This window comes from Pantherophis guttatus, chromosome 1 (assembly GCF_059756535.1).
Source record: "Pantherophis guttatus breed Tessera chromosome 1, ASM5975653v1, whole genome shotgun sequence".
Taxonomy (NCBI): domain Eukaryota; kingdom Metazoa; phylum Chordata; class Lepidosauria; order Squamata; family Colubridae; genus Pantherophis; species Pantherophis guttatus.
Genome location: NC_142063.1, coordinates 308,792,278 through 308,815,490, shown reverse-complemented (window position 1 = coordinate 308,815,490; position 23,213 = coordinate 308,792,278). Strand labels below are relative to the sequence as shown.

At 36.6% G+C, this 23,213-nt stretch overlaps 1 protein-coding gene across 4 annotated transcripts in view; it reads right to left on the bottom strand.

The window, feature by feature from the left end:
* Positions 1 to 957: 957 nt before the first annotated feature.
* Positions 958 to 23,213, bottom strand: part of NINL (ninein like) — a 34,745-nt gene continuing 12,489 nt past the window's right edge. For all 4 annotated transcript variants that reach the window (XM_034427457.3, XM_034427459.3, XM_034427458.3 and 1 more), the window contains exons 8-22: positions 21,391 to 21,558; positions 20,004 to 20,140; positions 19,551 to 19,691; positions 18,655 to 18,829; positions 17,426 to 17,536; positions 16,705 to 16,794; positions 13,316 to 13,469; positions 12,166 to 12,275; positions 11,299 to 11,642; positions 9,223 to 9,327; positions 8,005 to 8,074; positions 6,521 to 6,805; positions 4,765 to 4,977; positions 2,903 to 3,016; positions 958 to 1,733 (exon numbers count right to left, since the gene is read on the bottom strand). In XM_034427457.3, the coding sequence (XP_034283348.2) occupies positions 1,548 to 1,733; positions 2,903 to 3,016; positions 4,765 to 4,977; positions 6,521 to 6,805; positions 8,005 to 8,074; positions 9,223 to 9,327; positions 11,299 to 11,642; positions 12,166 to 12,275; positions 13,316 to 13,469; positions 16,705 to 16,794; positions 17,426 to 17,536; positions 18,655 to 18,829; positions 19,551 to 19,691; positions 20,004 to 20,140; positions 21,391 to 21,558 (2,403 nt within the window). In that variant the 3' untranslated portion in view covers positions 958 to 1,547. The remainder of the gene's footprint in view (positions 1,734 to 2,902; positions 3,017 to 4,764; positions 4,978 to 6,520; positions 6,806 to 8,004; positions 8,075 to 9,222; positions 9,328 to 11,298; positions 11,643 to 12,165; positions 12,276 to 13,315; positions 13,470 to 16,704; positions 16,795 to 17,425; positions 17,537 to 18,654; positions 18,830 to 19,550; positions 19,692 to 20,003; positions 20,141 to 21,390; positions 21,559 to 23,213) is intronic.

The window sequence follows — 23,213 nt, the reverse complement described above, 5'->3', positions numbered from 1 at the left end:
GAAAATCAGTAGTTAATGTGTAGAATGCTTTTTTTTAAAAAAAGTGTTAAGGGAATAGACAATCTCACTATGCCTTTTTGTGCTTCCTAGACTGCATTCAGATTATCTTCTGTAAACAGTTTTCCCACACTGGGGTAGTTGATTTTATCAATCTCTGCAAGATATTACTGAAAATGGAGAAATGGCAGCCTGCATGATTATCCCTATTTGTCTCTGCCTTTCTTTGGAAGCATTGCACATCTTGTGGATGATTTACATTACTAGGCATAGTATTATGGCATTTGAGTTTGCAATTCAAAAGTATTTAATGCAGCTGAGTGTATTAGGCCATTCCCAATTTAATGTGATTTCATCTTCTAACTTTGTATCCCTAGTCTAAGGACTGGTCCTTAAGTGCTATTGGCAAATGCAAGCTCTGTATGCAATAAGATGGTATCCATTTATGATTTGATGGTGGACAAGGAAGTGGATTTGAGATGTATTACTGAGACTTGGCCGGGTAGCAATGTTGCTTTCTCTGAAATCTATTCATCCAGGTTTGAGTCCTATATCAAGTCAGGCTGGGGATGGGAATCAGCTACAGCCCTTTTCTCCCAACCCCTGAGTAATACACATAGTAATCCCCTTTTGAACTCTTAATTGATTTCAATATTTTGCCTATAGTGACAGCTAGTCACATGTCTAATGTTCCTAATGAAAATATAGCACTTTAACTTTGATGGAAAAGGGGAGCCTCACTGGTTTTTCAGGTGAAATCATGTTTTCGTGCTAATAGCAGGAATGTAGCAAATTCCTTTTAAAGATATGAAGAGTTCATTGACAGCACAACACACAGTATTTGCTGTGGCCATTAAAGTCAGAGGAGGAATATGAGTATATTTTGCCATCCTAGCAAAAAGAACATATGTCTGCTTCGCAAAGTCATTTATACAATTAAAAACCCTCAAGTGAGAACAAACTGTAAAGATGCTATTTAATTAAAATGTTCCAGATACGTAAAACAAAAAAAAAAAAAAAGAGGGGGGGAGTTCATTGGATTGTTTACAGTTCTGCTTAAATAATATAGCACATAATTCAATGAGTAATATTTTACACTTGCATAAAACTCTGTTTATGTACACACACACATTCATCCACTCTTTAGCCAGTGTATAGACAGACAGGGGGACAAGAAGTTGAAATCGCAATAAATGTCCAGTCCCCAAATGATACAGTGTAGAACATCCTGTTTCTGTGAAATTTATCCAGAAGGCACTAAATGATTAAACTTTTCCATTGGAAAAAAATGTATTTTTATTGCTGTAGAGTTGATCCTGTGTTTCCCCATCTTCAGAATGTATTTGCTTATTGTTCTCCTATTTTTTAGATAGCATTTGTATTTTCCCCACTCTGAAGTAGTGGCTATCTCATATAGAGTTCTGTTTGTGAGAATAAGAGTTTTTATATTCAGTCTGAAATATGTAGAACAAACTTGATCAATTAATATCTTTACTACTGATTGCCATTTAAGACAGCTTAATGGAAACCTATTCATTTGAATGAATAATTCATTGAGATGCAAATGTGATTTCTCCAACTAGCTGATTCAGGGATGAAATTTTTTCTTCTAGAATTAAGTTCCTATTTTCCGTGTTCTTCTGCATCTGCTCTGTAACTTGCAGCATTTTCATCAGATGTGCATTCTTCACATACAAGTCCTTCAGCAATAGATTAGACTTGGCATTTTTTTCAAACTGAAAAGGGAAGGAACATTCCATTAAATATTATTCAGACACACCCATAACAAAACAGCCGATTATAATGGGTTTAATATTTATTTAAAGAATTAAAAAGACCTCTTTAACTTCATTGCCAGAATGATTCATTCTGAAGAGACTCCATGTAAAGTAACCCAAAGAAATTACTCTATGCCCCCACAAATTCTGAAAAAGAGACACTTTTATTTCTCAGCTTATTAAAATAGTACTACTTCAGATGAAATGTTGAGAATAATATATAGCAACCTAATTCAGTTATGAGAGCCAGTTTGGTGAAGTGTTTAGAGGCATGGGCTGGAAAACGGAAGGGCAGTAGTTTTATTACTGCTTTAGGCCCAAAGCCAGCTGGTTGAATTTGGGCCAATCATTCTCTTAAGCCTAGGAAAAAGACAATGGCAATTTCTGAAAAATACAGGTAGTCCTTGACTTACAACAGGTCAGTTAGTGACCGTTCAAAGTTATAATGACACTGAAAAAAGGAACTTAACCATTTTTTACACTTACAACTGTTGCAACATCCCCATGGTCACATGATCAAAATTCAGACACTTAGTAGCCGATTCATATTTATGACATTTGCAGTGTCCTCGGGTCATGTGATCCCCTTTTGCAACCTGACAGCCAAAGCCAATGGGGAATCCAGATTCACTTAACCATGTGACTAACTTCACAAATGCAATTATTCACTTAACTGTGGCAAGAAAAGTCATAAAATGGGGCAAACTCACTTAAGGAATGTTTCAGCAACATAAATTTTGGGCTCAGTTGTAACTCAAAAACTACCTGTATTGCTCAGAAAATGACAGGCAGTACAAACAAAAAGCTGAAATATATTAAAAGGAAGTAATAATGTTTGAATACATTATGAAATAAATTCTTCACCCTCTATTCTTTAATTTGGAACTTGTGCACATGAGTATATAGAGTGAATGGTTAGAAATCTGCTTGCACAATATTCAAATGTGTTCTGTTGATTGAGGGAAGACAAATACTTTCGGATAATTTAATGTATATATTGTAACACATTCCAGAATACTTTTGTTTGTATAGCTGTCTGTTTTAAAACTGCAAGCAATAGACAATGATAGTTCCATTTCTATTACTGCTCCATTCACAGAAAGCAACAAATCCACCCTTGCACTCACTTGTTCCTTAATTTGGGACATTTTTTCCTGCAGCAACATTTGTGTATTCTTCAAATTCATCTCTACTTCCCCCAACTTCTCCTCCATTAATCTATGTGCGTTTTCATATTCTTCCTGCAGAAAGAAGAGCATAAATTCTGAGCAGTGTTTATTGTATAGCCCAATACAATTTAACCATAAGTGAAAGTTAAAGGAATGGCCCAAGAACAATTGTTGATTGCAAAGTTGCTACAAGTTTCTTTATATGTTTCAGAAGAAACAGCCTAAACTATTCAGCATACTTGTAAATTCAGTAGTGAAGGTAGTCACAAACCTCTCTGCACTATATTGCACTATAAATATTTATGAATCATTTTTGATAGGTAATATTAACTACAACATAAGTTATTCTCTGAGTTTCCTTGTATAACCAAGCTTTAGTTACCTACAATCTGTTTTCATTACAGGTTTTTTTTGCTCTTTACTATTAAACAATTGCCTAGCCCTAGCACATTAAACCACAATTTAAAACCACAGTAAAGAAGCAGCTACTGAGATTGATTTGTAGATTTTTCTCCTGAGGAGAGGGAAAGGAGAATGTATCAGCCTGAGGCTTCTCTCGGGATGAGAGAAACCACATTGCTTCTGTGTCTATGGAGATTCTCAGTCATCCAGTCATTGTCCCAAAAGTGCTTTTTTCAAGAAGCAACTAGACTTCCTTGTTTTTCTTTGAAAACATCCAAAAAGCTTCTTCAGCTCTGACTGGATGGTTGGGAATGGAAGGATTTATATTCCTTACAGACAGCTGATCATTTGCATTCTTTTTAGAGAGTCGTTGAGGACACTTGGAGTTTATCTGTATCCTCAGGTTCACCTGAGTAGTGTAAATGGGTGTGAAGCCTTCTTGGAACTGCTGAAAGGACTGGTGGAGATAGATGATGTATCTCTCCCCCTCGTTTTAAGACGGGGCTATTCAATTTTGACATAGATGACCTCTTTGACCCCCCTTTCAAACCAGTAGTCCTCTCTGTCCAAAATGTGGACTTCGCTGAGTGGCCTTTGTCTTTTAAATGCAAATGACTGCTGAATCTTGTCCTGATGGGTTTGTTCTCCTATGTTGTGCCATGACTTTATGAAGTATTTGTTTTGTTTCCCCAATGTACAGATCTGCACATGTCTCACTGCACTGTATTGCGTATATCACATTGCTCAGTTTGTGTCTGGGTGTTTTATTCTTGGGATGGACAATCTTCTGCTTTAGTGTATTCTTGGGTTTAAAGTGTGCACATATGTTGTGTTGGCTAAAGGTCCTCCTGAGCTTTTCAAATATTCCTGCAACATGGAATAACAACATTGCTTTGTTTATTGTTCTCTTCTTTGTCTGTTATGGAGGAGCTACTGCTGGTCTTTTTTGTGATTTGATGAAGGCCCACTTGGGATAGCCACACATTCTGAGGGCTTCCTTGATGTGTTTTAGTTCTTTTTCTTTCCCATCTTTTCTGGTAGGCAGGCCTTCAGCTCGGTGGTGTGTAGATAACTACCATTTTGTGCTCCACTGGGTGATGAGAATCAAAATGTAAATATTGATCTATATGAGAAGTTAAACAACTTCAAAGAAAAACAAGAAAATCCAGTTGCTTCTTGAAAAAAAGCACCTTTGGGACACATTGCTTCAGATTTAGTTTTAACTTAGTGTGTTGTATGAATCCAGTCACTGTAGTTGCAACTTTTGATTTAAGCCTTAGAGATATGTTAAAAGGCCCACTATGACTTATTTAACAAACCATGATAAAACAAGTTAAGCAGTTTATTTCTATTCATCATACCACAACTGTATTCTTGGTAGGAACCTAAAGGAAGACTAAAATAAACATTCTTCTTACTTGATAAATAGCCAGTTGCCATTTCATTTGTTCTGCCTGTAAGTCTAGATCTCCTTGCAATTTTCTGACTGTTTTCTGTTCTTCTGTCAATCTGGTTTGAAGCTCAACAAGATGGTCCTTAGGTACTGTATTGTCCATCTGGGTCTTCAGTTTTTGCAGCTCTTGTGTGTGCTGAGACTCGGCTTGGCTTAATCTGGTGTTAGTTTCCAACAGCTACATTGCAAGAGAAAAAGACACACTAGTACGCTAACATTAGCAATACTGCAGAAGAAAAACCTAGCAATCTGTCAAGATGCTTGCATGCCAAAATTCATTCTAACAGTCAATTCACTCAAAATGTAAAATAAATGCTAATTTTTAAAATTAACTTTCTATCTAAAATTAAATTTGATGTATAATTTATTCTTATTTGGAAATAATTTCTAGATTACAGTTCAATACATGGAATATTGCTACCCCCAAATTTGGATTCTAAGATTTGTATTTTAATCAGGCATATTACCTAACGTTATTTACAGTATTCTTTTAGTGGACAGGTAGTCCTCAATTTACAATAAGCATTGGTACTGGAATTTCTGACACTAAGTGATGCAATTGTAAAGCACCACTGCATTACTTAGCAACAGCAATCCTATCAATCCCAGTTGCTATTGTTAACTGAATCCCACAGTTGTTAGGCAAGGTAACTTCCTACCGACTTTCCACAACCTGTGGGGAAGCCAGGAGGAAGTTGGAAGGATCAAGGCAGGTAACTGGCTGCTGTTGGGGGGGGGGAGACAAGGGGATCAGTGTGTGTTTGGGGGAAGGTCAGAGATGATGTGTGGGAGGCATGATGGCGGAGGGTAGGTGAGCAGGTGGGAGAACCTCTGCATTGGATACGAGGTGTGTGCAAGGATGCCACCCAAGTCAAGGAAGGTATGCAGGACTGCATGAGAGCATGAGATGATGTGCACAAGTTAGGGTGTGCCAGAGGCTTCACATAGATCGAGGGGTGTGTGCTGGCATCCATGAGAGGCACTGCACAGGTCAGGATGAGTGCACAGGGATGCAAGGGCACTTGGCAACCAGTCATACGTGTGAACAGATTTCCCAAATACCCATATTACAATCATGTGACTACAAGGGTGCTTGGGTAGCCAGAAATCCAAGGACCGGTTGTGATCACCATACATTTGTTGCTGGTGAAACTTCAACCAGTTTTAAGTTGAAGACTAGTAATATTTATTTTATCTTTGGCAGCAAATGTACCACAATTAACTAAAATATCATAATTGTACACCATGTCAAAGAGCAAGGCTAAAAGTCAAAATAGACTAAATAGACTTAATTCAGGATCCCCATAACATATATGTTATCTAAATGCTGCCTTGGCTTGGCTAACACAACACAGATTTTTATACATGAAATACTAAAGCAGAGGCAAGCAGTTATTTGATGCCACAGGTGACATTTAACACTTGGGGCAAAGTAGATAGGGCCATATCACACAGAGATGGGAATTTGGGAAATTAACTGTTTCTCAGCTATGATGTGGCTATTGTAGAGTTTACACTAGTTTTCATCTGCCCTCCACTGAAAAATAGTATCTATGCAATCAGTTTTAAGAAATTATAATCAGGGGAACTAAAATAGCTGCAAAAGGAAGACTGAAGCTTTGTCTGCAGCCATGAGGCCACAGATTGCCCATCACTGTAATACATTACGTTATGTGCATCACACTTACTTACAGCTGATCTCTCTCCTAGATCAGCCTTACCTTTTCCTTCAGTGATTTCAGCTCTTGAACTAGCAAGTCCTTTTCGCCCTGCCATGTCAACTGCTGCTGAAAATGCTCCTTTTTCATCTCAGCAGAGGCCTCCCGAAGTTGCTTGGCTACCATAGCTTCTTGTTCTTTTTGGCTCTCCAATTCAAGAAACCTCTGATTCAGTATCTTAATTGTTTTCTGACTGGCTTTATTCTTGCTGCTTAATTCAATGTATTCATGGCTTAGCTGAGCAGTTCTGGTGTTCAGCTGTAAGATTTCCTCTTTGTAGTATTTGTTCTGAAACAAGATTTCAGGCATTCAATGTCATCACATTCATCATAATCACGTTTGTGCATGCACAAAATAAGATTATAAATTATATATAGATTCAAGTTCTAGATAAATAGGGGTTGTCTTAAACCAAATGTGTCGTATTGCTACAGAGATTTCTCAGAGAAAGGAAGGAGGAAAGAGGAAAATTCTCTTACAACTAAAGGACTGATTGCTTTTTTAAAAAAAATACATTAACTGAATTTTTGGGCAGTTAATGTAAACCTATATAAAAGGTATTAAAGAAAAATCTACAATTCTTAATTCTCAAAAGCTCTTGTGAGTTTAGATGTGATTATTTTTAACAATTAACTTCTGAAAGTACACAGTGATCATTTTAGCACTAGAAATTCTATCAGAGTTCATCAGATAGCTTTACTGGGCAACACGTTGACTGTATTCATATAGTGTATGAATCCATTGATTGTTTAACCATGGGTTGTTCAATAAACTAAACTGTCAATACAACCTCAAATACCTTATGGCTTAATACAATGTGCAAATTCAGCCAATATTTCTCAACTGAACCTTGGTAGCATTGGTTACAGGGATAAGATTAGAAATACTGACACTCAGATTATCTAACCATTCTCTAAAGTTGCCCAATTCTTTTTAGATTTGTTTGTGTCTGGATAATTATCACCTGACTTATGCAGATGCAGGAAAAATAACTGCTGAACTTTATCTAGGAACTCAGCAATCAACCTTATATGCACACAAGTTATTTTTTTCATAAAGTCCAGAGCCATCAACCCTTGGGAAGACCCATATACTGTATACTGCATGTAAAAGATCCCTGGTTCAATCCCTGATAATGTCCAGATATGACTGGGAAAAGTTTCTGTTTAAATTCCTGGACAATTAGTAAGACTACCATTTGAGGACATTAGCCAATTTCCATATTTCAATAACTGGCAGAAATTCTTTATGATTTCAGGTGCATCTCTTTTTCATCATTTACTACTGAATCCTTTTTTAAAAAAAAAAGTGCCATAGATAAATCATGCAAACATGGTTTTGTCCTTCTAAAATGTCTCCCTGCCCCCTCTACCTGTTTTTAACTGAAATTTATAACTTCTTGGCTCTGTTGTGAGCTTTCTAGTACTGCACTGTTTCAAATTCAGGTTCTGTGAGAAGGCAGATCAAGTGGTACTCTAACCACTTACCGAGTCATTTAATTCTTTTATTTCATACATCATCTTCTCTCTTTCCATTTTCGATTCATCAATGTGCTTTCTGGAAAAAAAATAATTAACTGAAACATACTTTGTGCATCAATATTATAATGAGATTTGGAATCACTCTAGAAATTCTAATGGTCTTTCATGGATCTACTGTAGCTCTATAATTCTTGTTTATAACAGTGAACTGGCTTAAGATAGGTATAACTGAACCATGTCTAATTTTGAGGGAGCTGGCAGTATCCTCAAGTACCCCTTTGGCTAAGATTTCTATCTAAGAATGGGTGCTTCTATAAAACGAATATTCATGGAAAAGGAGATTAAAGATAAACATTTGCTCTACCCACCTTGCTCTCCTGAGTCAATCTTCAAGTTGTATGTTGAAAGCCTGTGCTTTCATAAAACCTAGGCTAACAATTGCTATACAATTCAGATTTCTATTTTTCCAGTGTTAACTGAGCATCCCCTATTTGCAAAATAATATTATACATAAAGTACCGTATTTTTTGGACTATAAGACACTCCGGAGTATAAGACGCACCTAGCTTTTGGGGAGGAAAACAAGAAAAAAAAAATCTGTCTCTGCCTCCCAGCATCCATCTGGTATTCATCGGTGACCCATTTGCCACAGCCCATTCAACACCACCCATTTGCTTCCGCCTGTTCACCACCGCCGCGGCCCATTCGCTGCCACCCGTTAGCTGGCGTCCATTTGCCACCGCCGCCCATTTGCCACTGCCCATTTGCTACCGCTGCGGCCCATTCACCGTCGCTACCGTGGCTCGTTCTAGAACAGCTGATCGGTGCCGCATCAACCCCTCTCCCCCACACCGCAGTATTCGCTGTATATGGTGCACAGACTTTTCCACCCACTTTTTTGAAGGGGAAAGTGCATCTTATACTCCGACAAATATGGTGTATTTCACAGCATTAGCATACTAAGAAACAAAGTATTTTCTGAGGTTGTTTCCTGGGGTCCAAATCTAAAACCTAGGAACTGAACCAGATTAGGAAGGGCTAGCATAGCCAAATGGCATTTCTATGTGTTATGATTTAGTAGCTAAGCTCTTTGTGACCCCAGAGACCATAGCATTTATCAAATTTATCAAATTTTAATTTCTCTCCTCCTTGCATGTTTCTCCTCCTAAGTTAAGGCATTTCATGTGCAAACTTTAATATACAAATGAAAAGAAAAATAACTACCTGTGCTTTTGGTTTGTGTCATCAATCTCCTTTATTTCTCGCTGACATTTTCCAAGTTTATTTTTTAAGAGGATATTGTCTTCTGAAATCCTGTGCAGTTCCACTCTGCATAACAAAAAGAAAAAAAAATGAAGTTGAATTAGTTCAGGATGTATAAGAAACTCTTGTGGTGAGTTAAGCACCATTTTTGTTGGGAAATGGACTTAAAATAAATAGATCATGCAAATAGAAAAAAATTTCAAATCTACCAGATAGAAAGTTCTAATTTCTTCCTTGGAATTATGGGTAAGAGTAATCTTACTAAATCACAATTTTTTTAAATAAAATATTTTTGGATAGCTTGTTAGCTACACCTTTTGCAATAAAGTACATTGCCAAACCAATTATAATGAGATGTTATGTACAGATTTTGCATCTTAAAGGTTAAATGCTAAAAATGCCACACGCATTAACAAGCACTGTGTTAAAACAGTATCAATAAGCAAAATCTCTTGTCCTTGCTATGTATCCCCAAAGTAGCTTTCCCTAACATGGCAATTTAGATATATTCCAATTCATCCAAATAAAGAAAAATTACTGGAATCTTGAGTATTTTCTGAGCTGGACTTTTTTCTGTAGAAGTTTCTTTATCAGGCTATCACCAGTGCAAGAGAAAGCAAAGTTTGCTTATCCTTTACATAAGTAACTTGATTTGCCAGTCTTGTTTGGGCTGTTTTTTTTCCCTTAGTGGTTCCTTAAGTAGGGTATTATTTCTTCCTGATTGTTGGACAAAAGGATTTTCCCCCCACAATGTGTAATTAAATTCTGGAATTCACTACCAACAAACTCACTTTCTCATGCACTAATATCACCTGTTCTGATAACAACCATGCTTAGAAAACACCAAAGATCCAATCCTGAGCTACATATATTCACTATTCTTTTAAGCAATAATATATAAAGCAATAAACAATTGTGGATTTCTCTCCTTTAGACTTCGAGAGAATACGGTTTCTCCAAGACTATTTGTAGAAACTATCCAATCTCAGGGAATTGTACAATCTTTAACCATCTCAGTTTTGTCTTAATGATTATGGACACCTTAGTTCACTCCTACTTGGTTTGTCAAAAGCATCAGGACTTGACACATATATCCATTTTTCCATAATTCTAGAAACTGAAAATAATGAATTTAATCATGTGAAATAAGGAAGGCCAAAGTAAACACCCAGACTTGTTTGTTCAAATGAACCTCCCTTAGCTGATAGGGTGCAGAACTGGTAACATAATTCCCAGAATTCTCAGCCAACCTGACTGAATAGTTCTGGCAGATACTAAGGCAGTTCCCAATGAGAAAGGGACACTTCAATTGGCAGTCTTAAAAAACGCTAAGTGCTTTATAGAGTTAATTATAAGCCAAGGTAGTCACTATATGCATCATCTGGAACCACCTTAAAAAGGCAGCACATAAATGCACATAAACAAATAAAAGATGATTACTGTGAACTGGTTTTTGTTATTTTTGAAAATATTCAAGCTAATTAGGTTGCATATAAAGAATAACTCAAATACCAACTAACAGCTTCCTAGTTCAGATGATCACATTTCACAAAAATAGCCCCATCATTTTGATATACGATGAAAAGAAGAGTGTCTATACATCATATACAAAGTTGTCTTATTACTAAAGAAAGATGTTGCTATGGTTTTTTATTGCTCTCTTCCTAAGATGTATCAGCAAATGGTAGCACCTGTTTGATCTTGGCTAGGCTTTGAAGCCAAGCAGGGTTATGTCAGGTTATGCAACCAAGGAGGGTATCAAGAAATGTCAGGGCTATAGGTAGGCTGGGAAACTGAAAAACATTCTAAAAGAAACCAGTAACTAATTACTTCTTTATTATCGCCAAGGAAACTGCATCAAAGACACCAGAAATTATCCTTGAATTAAAGCAGTTTTTACCTTTTACTGCCTTTTAAAGATTCAACTTCATCTATTAACATCTATTAGTAGAATTTTTCCTACTTATGCATATAGAATTACTATTGGTACTGGTAAGTACCCATATTTAGAATCCTAAGAATATAAGACTTCCAAACCTCATAAAATGTATCTCCATTTCATGCTTCATCTTCAAGTCATCTTCCAATCTTTCCCTTTCCTGGGCCAGCCTCTGACCTAAGTTTGATAGTTCTTTAGCATAGCACTGCTCCATTTCCGCCCTCTCCTTTTCAAATCTCTTCATTTCTTGGATAGGATCTAGCTTCTGATCCTGGCTTTTCAAACCATCAATCACTTCCTGGCATTTCTCATTCAGTTCTTCCAGGGCATTCTTTTGTTCTTCCAATTCACTAATCTTGATCTTGAAACTTTGCTCAATATCCTTCCTTTCCTTCTCAAAATTATTTTTTATTAGTTCTATTTCCCGTTCATAGTAATTGACCTAGAACAGTAATTTTTTTTAAAATCAGAAACCATTTCAAAATATTTGTTTAAAATTTAAATGATTTCCTCACCCAAGAAATTTGACATTTCCAGTACATGGAATTTATATACAAAACTATCTTTTAAAAAAAAGTATCTTGTTCTTCTGGAGTTTGCATGGTTTGCAAGAATTAATTTAAAATGTGTTATCAACTTTAGACCAAGCTTGCTCTCCGTTATAAAATTACACTCAGAAGTCTTTTTAGAGCATGGCTTCTATAATACTGCATTTATTAATGTGATTTCAAAATGCTAAACTGAATAATTAGCTTAAATGAGTTTATATATATAAATCTTTACTTAGATTGGAGAAATGATGATTGCCATTCTACCAACAAAACTTAGAAGACTGTAGATAACTCAACAGTGCCTCTATTGAAACTACTCTGTGGAGTTATTACATGCAAAAAAAAGTTGAGTTCTGTTGATTATAAGTTCTGTACTTGTAGATTGGATACTAAATATTGAGTCTTTCTACTTACCTTAGTTTCTAGCTGTGTTTTTATAGTTTGATTCTGTTCTTTTAAGTCTTCCACCAGAAGTTCTGTTTCTATACTTACTGAACAGGGATCAGATGTTATGAAAGTGTCATCTGTAAGTAAATTTATTAAAAAACATGGAGACAAGAAAACTATTACTGATTAACCTCCGCCTAGCTACAAGAGTAGTGGGTTAAATCATGGAAGTTATATTACAAAACAAAACGTTTAGGAGAAAAATAACCACTTCCCTAAAAAAAGTTGTTTGGAAATAACATAGGGTCTCAGATTGGAAGAATCAAGAAAAAAAATGAATTATACTTTTGATACTGGTATCTTACTTATAAAGGAATGGATTGGATTAGATTAGGATTATTTAAATTCTATGGTGCTTTGGAGGTTTTAGACCAGTGGTGGGTTGCCCCCGGTTCGCACCGGTTCTATAGAACCGGTAGTAAAACTGGCAGGAGGCTCCGCCCACCGACCCTGATGTCATCATCTGTGCTTGCACAGAAGAGCATGTGCACTCGCTTTGCGCGCGCGCACACAGCCCCATTGCGAACCAGTAAAGGTAAGTAGAACCCACCCGTTTAGACAATATATATTATTAATCCCTTTACATTTTGGCCTGTGGTTGGTAAGTGCTGATATCCAAGAAAGTGATCGTCCTTTTCAACGTTGTCTTAAAAGAAACATATTCAATGATTTAATGTAGTTTAAAACTGCTGTAATATTAAAAGAGAACTTGTAGCCTTCATCTTCTAGCTGTAGAGCAAATCAAGATTGGATGCAATAAATAGTAAAATAAATGCAGCTTTTGCTTTAGCACTGAATTGTAGCAGCAGGACGCCCAGAATTAAGCAACAGCAGTAACACAGCAGTGTCTGCGCTCAGCTGCTTTCCCTAACTTGAAGTGGGGAAAAACTGTCATAGAATAGAAAACATTAAAGCCCCTCTCACCATGCTGAAAGGCCCTGAATATCTTCTTGCATGAAGACTTTTTCCCATCCTGGTGAAGTCCAGATGTGTTGTTGAATCATCTTCTAGAATTCCTCTATGTGGGCAATTCTGGGAGCAGGCATGCAATACATCCAGATTTCAGCAGGATGCAGAAAGCTGTTCTGAAGAACCATGCCTGACTTGTATTACCCACCTATAATGCTAGCTTTTTCATTTCCAGGCAAGGGCCTTTCTCCAGTGTTGTTGGTCTTCATTTTGCAGCATGCTAGGTTAGGCTTGCTTGTATGCAACAGGGATCTCAGTTTTTCCACCTCCATCTGTAGCTCATCATTCTTGTCATGCAGTTCCTATAAGTAGCCAGAAAACTACAGTGAAACACACAGAGCAGCTGATCTTAGATGTATGTGGTGAGATGAATTGCAACTTCAGGACTTATCCATATTTGCTTACAAATCATTCTTATTCAAATGGGATAACACTAGAATTGTTAACTCCAGAATTGTACTTAAAAACCTCCACAAAGAAGAGAGAAATTCAGCAACCACAAAACAAGTAGCCATATGTTTCATCTAAGTCAGGTGTGTTCAACCCACAGCCCATGGGTTACATGTGGCCCTGGACAGCTAGTAATGCAGTTCCACAAGATAATAAAAAATAAAGGAAGTTTATTATTTCTATACATTAAGTCTATTATATATTTTATATGCATCTTAAGACAACTCCTCTTCACTCAACTCCTCTTCAGGCAAGCCAAAAGATTGGACAAGCATGATCTAAGTTCTTTTAAATACAAGTGGTTTAATGATGGGAAATATTAGTTTAAGCAAATTTTCAATGGTTTGAACCATCATCAGTTGCAGAGTCTTCAGATAGGGTGACTGAATCCTTTCAAGACTGTAGACATGTTGATACCGTATCACAATTTCATTGAATCCAACAAAACAAGGTAGAAGATAGTGAAAACAACATATATTCAACTCCCTGTAATATACTTAACATGAGGAAAACAGTAGCAACACTGCTTGAATCAAAAGTAAATATATCAAAAGGGGTGAATCAAGCTGTAAACTCATTGATACAACATAACATGAAGCCTTGCTTCTCCCTTTTTTTCTGTGGGCTGAATTTTAACAAGTTAGGTTGACCGGCAGAGAATTTTGTTTTTTCCTTTCAGGGTTGGGGGAATAAAAACTATGTTTATTTTAGGACACACGCTACAATTTTAGTGAGTCTAATAGTACCATCATTTTTGGCAATCATGTTCAAGAGGGGAACTGAGGGCTGCAAAGCAAAAAAAAAAAAAAAAAACCTCCAGAGCCACAAGGAGCCCATTCCTGACACAGTATAGAGTAAGTTAAATCTGTGATAACCAAACAAAATTCTAGTTCGGTTTATTGTAAATATATAAGGGATGTTTTCTTTACCCTGTCAAAAAGGAAACGTCCACTACTATGAGTGAATTATTGTTATCCCCACTCCAATGTCTTTCTTATTTACTATTACACATTAAGTCAATTTAGTCAGAATCTGTGTTTTAGGCTATAGTTCTGCAATCTGCATCCTCACTTATTTTTTAATCTGATCTTGGAGATGCCTGGTTTATTGAGCCAGCTTTAAAATATTCTTTAAAATGAATCTGAGAACAAACCTGAAGAAGACCTGCAAGACACAAGATAGAGGTTGAAATTGGAGCTAAATTGGAGCTTTGCTGATGGCCAGTTTTTCTGTGCTACAAACACCAATCCTTGCTCAATCTCTTGAGGAATAAGAACAAGCTCCAACAGGGCTGACAAAAATGTAAAGCATCTCAAAGCAGCCTTTTAAAAAAGCCTGTCATTTTCCAGTGGTTCTTTTTAATGTGTACACGAACATTATTTTTACTTATTAAATGTTGTGCTTGCTTTTTGCAATACTGTGTACTTTGTATATAACTATGTATATGAATATGGGGCAGGAATACATGCAAACTTCTGACCATTCTAACCTTTAACATCCACACAGAGGCCAAGATCCAAGAGTCCCATTGAAATAAATAAGCATTTCCCTTTGAGAACTAATATGCTGACCAGATATAGTGGAATGTAGTCTGAATTCCCAGATGGGAGGGGCTGCATTCCAGAGGAACAAGAGACAGCCAAGTTAGCTCCCCTCTAGAGGTTCTCAGAGTATACCTTTAAGTAGTTTGCTTTAGTTTGGAAAGATTTCTGACTATAGGTGAGGAACAATAAAGGAAACTACTTAAAAGTAACTCTGCATGAGTTTCTTGATCTTTAGGCCTGATACCAAAGCACACAAAGCTTAGGATTCTACTAATAGCTACAGTTCAAAGCACATTTGCTAACTTTTAAAGATTCTATTCTGTATGTAGAAAAGCATTTCCCTACACAAAAAACAAAGATTATTTGTGCAATGAAAATATTGAATTGGGTCCAAAGAATTGTCTTCTAAATTCAAAAGCCCATTTTATATCATAATTCTACTAAAAGTTTGCACATCCATGCAAGAAAAAACACTGGGCTTCCCTTTTATTTAACATGCAATCTTATGGGATGTAGTACTATCCCAATTGTGCAACAATCCTGGATAATCATATTTCTTTAGAAGTAATGTATGAACATTACTAACAACAGATGTTGGACAGATCAAACATGCAAGATCAGATATAGCAATTCCATTTACAAAAGAAGTTCTTAAGAAACTGAGAATTCCATGCACAATATCTTTAGATTTCTTTTTCTTTTTTTCTTTGCAAAATAAACATTTGTTTCCATTTTGGCAAGTACTAACATTAGTATTACAGCTGTTGAACTGAAACACATATTCAAACATCAAACCCAATCAATTGTCAGAAGAGTCTGAGCTTGCTAGAAATGCTGACAAAAATAACTGGTTATTTCCTTAGATAGCAAGGGACACATAGTTGGAGTTTCTGAACATTAAGCTGACTAGATTCAATGTAAAGAGTATTCAATAGTTGTGTATATCATGAGGTACTTATGTTATACAGAACTATTGAAATAAAAATAGCCACGTTTTCAAGGTTATAACAGGTAGATTAAAAGAAATATTCATTACAGATATAGGAAATGAGCACACTTGGAAATGCAATGCTCACCTTCACTCTCTGATTAGATAGGCAGCACCAAATTGAATGTATGTGGAAACAAAAAAAGGGAAGGGAATTGAGTGGATGGTGGAATGCATGAAATAATACACATGAGGGATCTTTTTTTAGAAGTCTCCATTAGCCTGCCACCTACCAATGGATCATTATGATTTTCCAACAAAAAGCAGAGGAATGAAAATAACAGTAATAGAATGTTCCCAGATATATATCAAGCAACTAGGCATCTGGTTATCATGATTCAGATGGACTATCTCAATAGGCAGGACCTTTATGTTTTATATTATTGTACATGAGATTTGTTAATTCAATAGTAAATGATTAGTAAAAAGGTTCCAAACAGTAGTTAGTAAAGGGAAGAGGGACAAAATTGTGAAATAGGGACAATTTCCTTCCTGCTCACCTCATTTCTGGCTTTCTACTGTGCGTATTTATAAGGTTAAAAATAAACCACCTACCCGACATTGCAGCTCATACTCCTGAATGATTTCAGCAAAGCGTGCTTCTTGATCAAATAGTTCCGTACTGTATGGATCCAGTAATCCCATCTGAAGCAAATAAGATTGTTTTTTTAAAAAAATAATTTAATATATTGTTCCAAAATTGGAAAGAAAGCCTTTGAAGTTATCTCTAAAAACACTTTGGGTTACATCTTATTTTTAATTTATTTCATTTATAATACTGTCCAAATCTACAAAACAACTCTGGGCAGTGTAGAGTAAAATCAAATCTAATGTACCAAAGGTACAGCAGAGCTTCTGTTGAGTTGTCATCATGAGCAGATCAAACTTGTACAGAAATAGTTATGCCAGAGGGGCTTTTTAAATATTTTTGTCTTTTTATTGTGCTTGCAGACATTTTACACCAATGCTTACATGAAAAGTTAGTGATTGCTTTATGTAAATAATATGTAGCCATATTCAGAATAACTATTTAAAAGAAATTATTAAAAAAACATTTTAAGAGGGCCTAGACCTTTTTTAATGCAGCCTTTTTCAGCCAAAAGGACTGGGAAAAAAATGAAATTCTTCATCACAAAAAGACTGAATATTTATGTAGGAGATACTATAGGCACAAGACTACACATAAAAGACTCTTACTCATTTGATTTTCACACTAGTCAAATGGACTTAGATTGCAGAAAGAAGAAAAGATCATTTTTCACCAATATGAAATTACCTTGTCTTTCAAAATAAAATTAAGATCTCCTTGAAGTTTCAAAACTTGATTTTCAGATTCACTCAGTTTTTGAACCACTTCAGCAACTTCATTCTGTAAGCGACTATTTTCCTTTAAAAATACATTCACATGGAAGAAAATGAAAGATAAAATCTAAATTTTGCAACTCTTCAGCAAGAAAGCAGCAGTACACTAAATATAGTATGTAGAAAAAACTGTGTTCAAAACCAATATTGTCAAAAACTGAACTTTGATTAGTGCTGTGCGGCTACTTACCATACTAGTTCACAAAGCAGAAAAAGTATTGCATGTTTGAATGCTCTTCTGTGCAACAATGATCTACCATATCTGAACTGGAACTAAGGAAAAGCAAGACCAATATCTCTGTATTTGACTTGCTACAGGTAATCCTTGCTTAATAATCCCAATTTGGCCCAGAATCATTAAGTTGTTGTGGTTGACTTGACTTGATTTTATGACCATATTGTAAAACAGTTCACTGTTGTTGAACCATGAGGTTGTTAAGCAAATCCAGCATATTAAATTGATGTTTTTTAATGTTTTCAGCTAGAAATCATAGTTATATGGCCAGGGACACTAACCGGTCATAAATGTGAGACAATTGCCAGGCACCCAAAATGCAATCAGGTGACCCAAGAGTGTCAGCTGTATGAGGACATATCATAAGTAACTTTTTTTTTAGTCTATTGTAACTTTGAATAAGTGCGGACTATGTGTACTTTTGCACCATTAGAGAGCCTTTACAATGAAAAACTGAGTAAATGATTCATTTTCCCCCCATCACGTCTACACTCAGAACTGACACAATCCCAAGAAGATATTCCAAGACTTTGCATAAGCTGCAATTCTGCAGCCGTAATGGATGCAGAATGCCATTCCTGAACAAACGTTGATTGACAACGTTTTATCTCAGGGCTGTTGACCCTACATATAACTGGCTGGTGAAATTTCAGAAGTGACAAATTGAAGATTTGCATTGTACAGGGAAAGAACTATAGTTTAGTTTTATCTAACTCATTTTTTCTCTTCATTAACAGTGGGCCTAATTGTACACCTTGAAAGAAAATGGACATAGACTCAAACTGTTTAATTTCTAAGCCTTAGAATTTAACCTTCTTGGATATGATATTTTACACATGGTCAAGAATCTTCAATTTTAGTACTGTGACTTAGCTGTTCTGAACATAAGACACAGCCCAAGCCCTTACCTTGATCATCAATGTCAGTTTTTTCCTTAAACTAGAGTCCTCCTCTTGAAGGTACCTGAAATCTGCTTCTAACTTGGTTCTCTGATGGTGCATTTGTTGCATGAGCAATTCCTGTTCCATCTTGACATCAGACTTTATTGCCATTAGCTTTCCTTTGAAATCTCGCTCAAGAGCTCTGTAAAGTAGGAACATCACAGCTGAGATTGTAAGCCGGTTTATTATCTCATTTAAGTATTAAATTGAATTTATTAAATTGAAACACATTTTGCAAAAAACCTATCACATTTTGAAATAAAACAAATTATTTTTAATACTTTTATTTATCAGCCATAGCTTACCCTCCATTTCCCACCATAGGTTGGAAACAGTTCAAGTGAAAAAATGCCTATAGAAATCAGATCAGTTTTTTTAAAAAAAATGGCAATACTTTTTAAAATTATTGAAACAAGAACTTCATTTTGGGATGGTTAAATCAAATTCTCTTGCTTTCATTGATTTATTTTGCCATTTGTCATTATGTGATTTCCCCCATAAGTTTTATGAATTAGACATCTTAAAAAAACAAAATATTTATCCATTTATATTTATACTTCGTCATACTGTATAAATAATTAAGTACTTTATGAAATAGTTTTAACAGGAATAAAATATAATTTAATTCAAATTAAATAACAATGACAATGAATATTAGAATTCAGAGAAGATACCACAAATACTATTTAGAAAGGGGATAGGTATGGAAGAAAGACTGCCTTGACAGAAATACCACCAAACCAACTGAAAAATCATGCAATCATTATTTTTATTGTGGCTGTCTATAATAAGAACTTTTAGTATTTTTATTTGGTATAAGTTTATATAGCGTAATAATTATTTTTCCCAATGACAATAATCACCTAAGTTTACTCTCATTGTGTTGCTCCAGAGCACTATGGTTATCATCTACTTCTTTAAAAAGCTGGCAATTCCTCTTTTTAGCCTTTTCCAGCTCAGCTCTTGTTTTGTTTCGCTCACTGGAAATCCGTTCCACTTGTGCTCTAAAATGAAAGAAAATGTGTTACAACCTCTCAAAATTCCAGTTGTGTTGATCCTGTTAAGGTATCATAGCTCTGCAGACAATATATAAGTATAAATATAATATATATAATCTCTCTCTGCAACTGGTGACACGTGAAACTATTTAGCTAAACAACAATCTCATGTAACAGCACTATGCATTTGTGCATACAGATGTGGTCTTGATGCAAACAACAATGAGATGAACAGGCAGTTTACAATGATGACTCTGAAATTTCTACACATATACTATAACACCATTGGTCTCAAAAGCCAAAGCAAAAACTACTTACTGTAGATGATGAAGTTCATGCTTATAAGAGGCAACAGCTGCCTGTTGAAGTCCATTCTTGGAAGCAATTAATTCATCATCAAGGATCACAGAAAGCTCTAGAAGGTTCACTCGCTCCTCCACATTATAATTAAGACTCTATAAAAAGACAAAGTCTGAAAATCAAGAGAAACTAAATCCTAAGAGCTGGCCTTTAAACTATTATTAATATAGCATTAGAATGTTGGCATTAAATAAATATTAAAGGGTAACAGTCATTGGGCTATTTAGTTAAGGGATTGGATTAAAAATTCAAGGCAGAATGGATGAACTATTTAGGAGCAGGAAAGATATTAAACAAGAGTAAAGGACAGCAGGAAGTGCAAACTGGTAAAGCTGTGATGTCAGAAAAAACTGCAGATTTGCATATAAGACTATTAAAGACATCATAATGATTATGATAGGAAAGTGATGGCAAATGGGTTAAACAAATGAGCTTGTATGAACATGAGCAGAGAAGGGATTACAGGTAGTCCTTGACTTACTATAGTTCATTTAGTGACCATTCGAAGTTACAATGGCACTGCAAAAAATGACTTATGACCATTTTTCAGTTACAAACGTTGCGGCATCCTGATGGTCACATGATCAAAATTCAGGTGCTTGGCAACTGACACATACCAGTATTTACACCGGTTGCAGTGTTCCCAGATCATGTGATCCCCTTTTGCGAATTTCTGACAAGCAAAGTCAATGGGGAAGCCAGATTCGCTTAACAACCATGTTACTAACAATGATTCACTTAACAACTGGTAAAAGTGGTTAAATGGGGCAAAATTCACTTAATAGCTGTCTGATTTAGCAACAGAAATTTTGGCCTCAATTGTGGTTGTAAGTCGAGGACTACCTGAATTCCCTAGAATTTCTGAAGGTACCAAAATTAAATGACTTTCATACTAGTTTATCTTGTATAAGGTTCTGTCTTAATTCATATATAGATGGTCCTCAGTTAATTACCACTAGTTCAGTAACCAATCCAAATTACAACATTGCTGAACAAGTAGTATTTATGGCCAGTCCTCATAGTTCTGGCTATCCTAGCACCACTGTGCTCATATGATTGTGTTTTGGGAACTTTGCAACTGGCCCGGATGTCCTGCAGTCATGAGATCATAGTTTGTGATCTTCCCTGCCTGCTTCCCACAAGCAAAGTCAAGGGACCTGTGCAGGTTCATCGGTCAGACTGAGTGGCTTGTCCTTCCTTTGTTTTCAAGTCCAGTCAATGGCAGATACACTCAGTCCCAATCATATTTCCATCCACTTTTCTTATCAATATATTAAATCCATTATTATGAAAAACATCATGCTAAGAATGCCCAGGAAAACCATCAAAGAACAGCTACAGATACCTTAAAAATCTCTTTGCAGTTTTCAACCCCTTCCCAGGCCCAGATGGAGACAACTTGCTCCACACTTGCAAAACCACTGCCATCGTTAATGCTGGAGAAAAGATTCAAAGCCACTGAGTTGGATAAAAGAGATGGAGTTGCAGTTTGTTGACCATTGTCTTTCAAAATCTGCATGATGAAGGAATAAAATGGTGGAGAGAGGAAAAGTAAGTAAGTCAGTTTAGATGAATGGGGAACAAACGGTTAGGAAAGAATTTAAAAACAACGTGTAATTACATCAGAAAATCCTAAACTCATTATTTAGCTACAACATCTGGTTGACTTTGTCCAGAATCGGGAACTCAGCAGGCTGTGCCTGTTAACTGTTAACCAGTGAATTCCAGGTTCATTGGAGAGATTAGGAACTTGGGGAAAAAACATATTAAAGGAAACTAATGGCAGTTCTGTATAATTGCCAAGAAAGTTGCAGAAATATCACCATGTGTCAAGCGTAATTTGAAATAGTTTTTATTTAAAAAAATTAATTTATAGAAACCCACTTGGACTCAATAAGCATTGTTATGCTGTGTGGGAGTGGTTTGATGTTTTTTCCCCGCCTTTTAAATCAGCTTTGGAAACCTGCTTTTTCTTAAGCAAAACACATAATCTGGAAATATACTGTAAATTTTGTTGTTTAAGATTTCCTGCAGCAGTGGGAGGTATTCAACCACACACTTGAACAAAGGGCTAATGAGCCCACTAAAGTGGAGAAGATCAATAAATAAGCCATAATACATTTAATGACATACAGAGCAGCTTCTCCATCTATTAGATAAAATACAGTACTTTTCGGACTATAAGATGCTCCAGACTATAAAATGTACCTAGCTTTTGGGGAGGGGAAAAAAAAAATCTGCCTCTGCTTCCCAGCAATTTGCCTTCTTGCAGCAAACAGCAAACAGCCTGGTCAGCTTCAGCACAGCCTGATTTAGCACGAGAAGCTGATTGGTGGCTGGATCTGCCTCTTGGAATACCACTTATCAGCTGTTGCAGGATGCAGGAATCACCATCGCCCATCGCCACCGTTGCAGCCCATTACGCTGCTGCCTATCACCACCTCGGTGCACCCCACTTTCAGCCTCCGTGCATCCCCTTTTCAGCCTCCGCGCGCCCCATTTTCAGCCCATTCCAGGTGGCAGGGATAGGCGGTGGGGATCCCTGCAGCCTGGAATGGGCCAAAAACGGGATGCGCAGAGGCCAAAATTGGAGCAATAGGCAGCAGCGGCGATGGGTGGTGACGGTGGCGATGGGCAGTGGCGATCCCTGCAGCCTGGAACAGCTGCTAGGTGGTATTCTGGGAGGCCGATCTAACCGCCAATCAGTTGCTCATACTAAATCAGGCTGGGCTGAAGCTGACCAGGTTGTTTGCTGTTTGCTGCAAGGAGGCAAATTGCTGGGAGGCAGAGGCCAAAGGGTGGGGGCCGGCAGGTGGGTGGGGCTTCGGCAACATTAGGTGTATAAGACGCACAGACATTTCCAACCACCTTTGGGGGGGGAGTGCATCTTATACACTGAAAAATATGGTAAGAGAAAGTCCAATAATTTTGTTATATTGACCAAAGTTTTCCCTGCAGGCTGCTGGGCCCAAGCCACACACATTGGATCGCACCCAACACAAAGTCTTCTCTGACCCTGTCATGCTGTATAATTTATACCACTTCCCCTTTCTCCAGGTTGATTCCTATTTCTGTATATGCTTCTATTAGCAATAAAATTTCAAGCTCTGCCTGCCTCTAGGCATAACACTTCGGAAAGTATGAAAAAATATGCCAGGATTGAGAAAG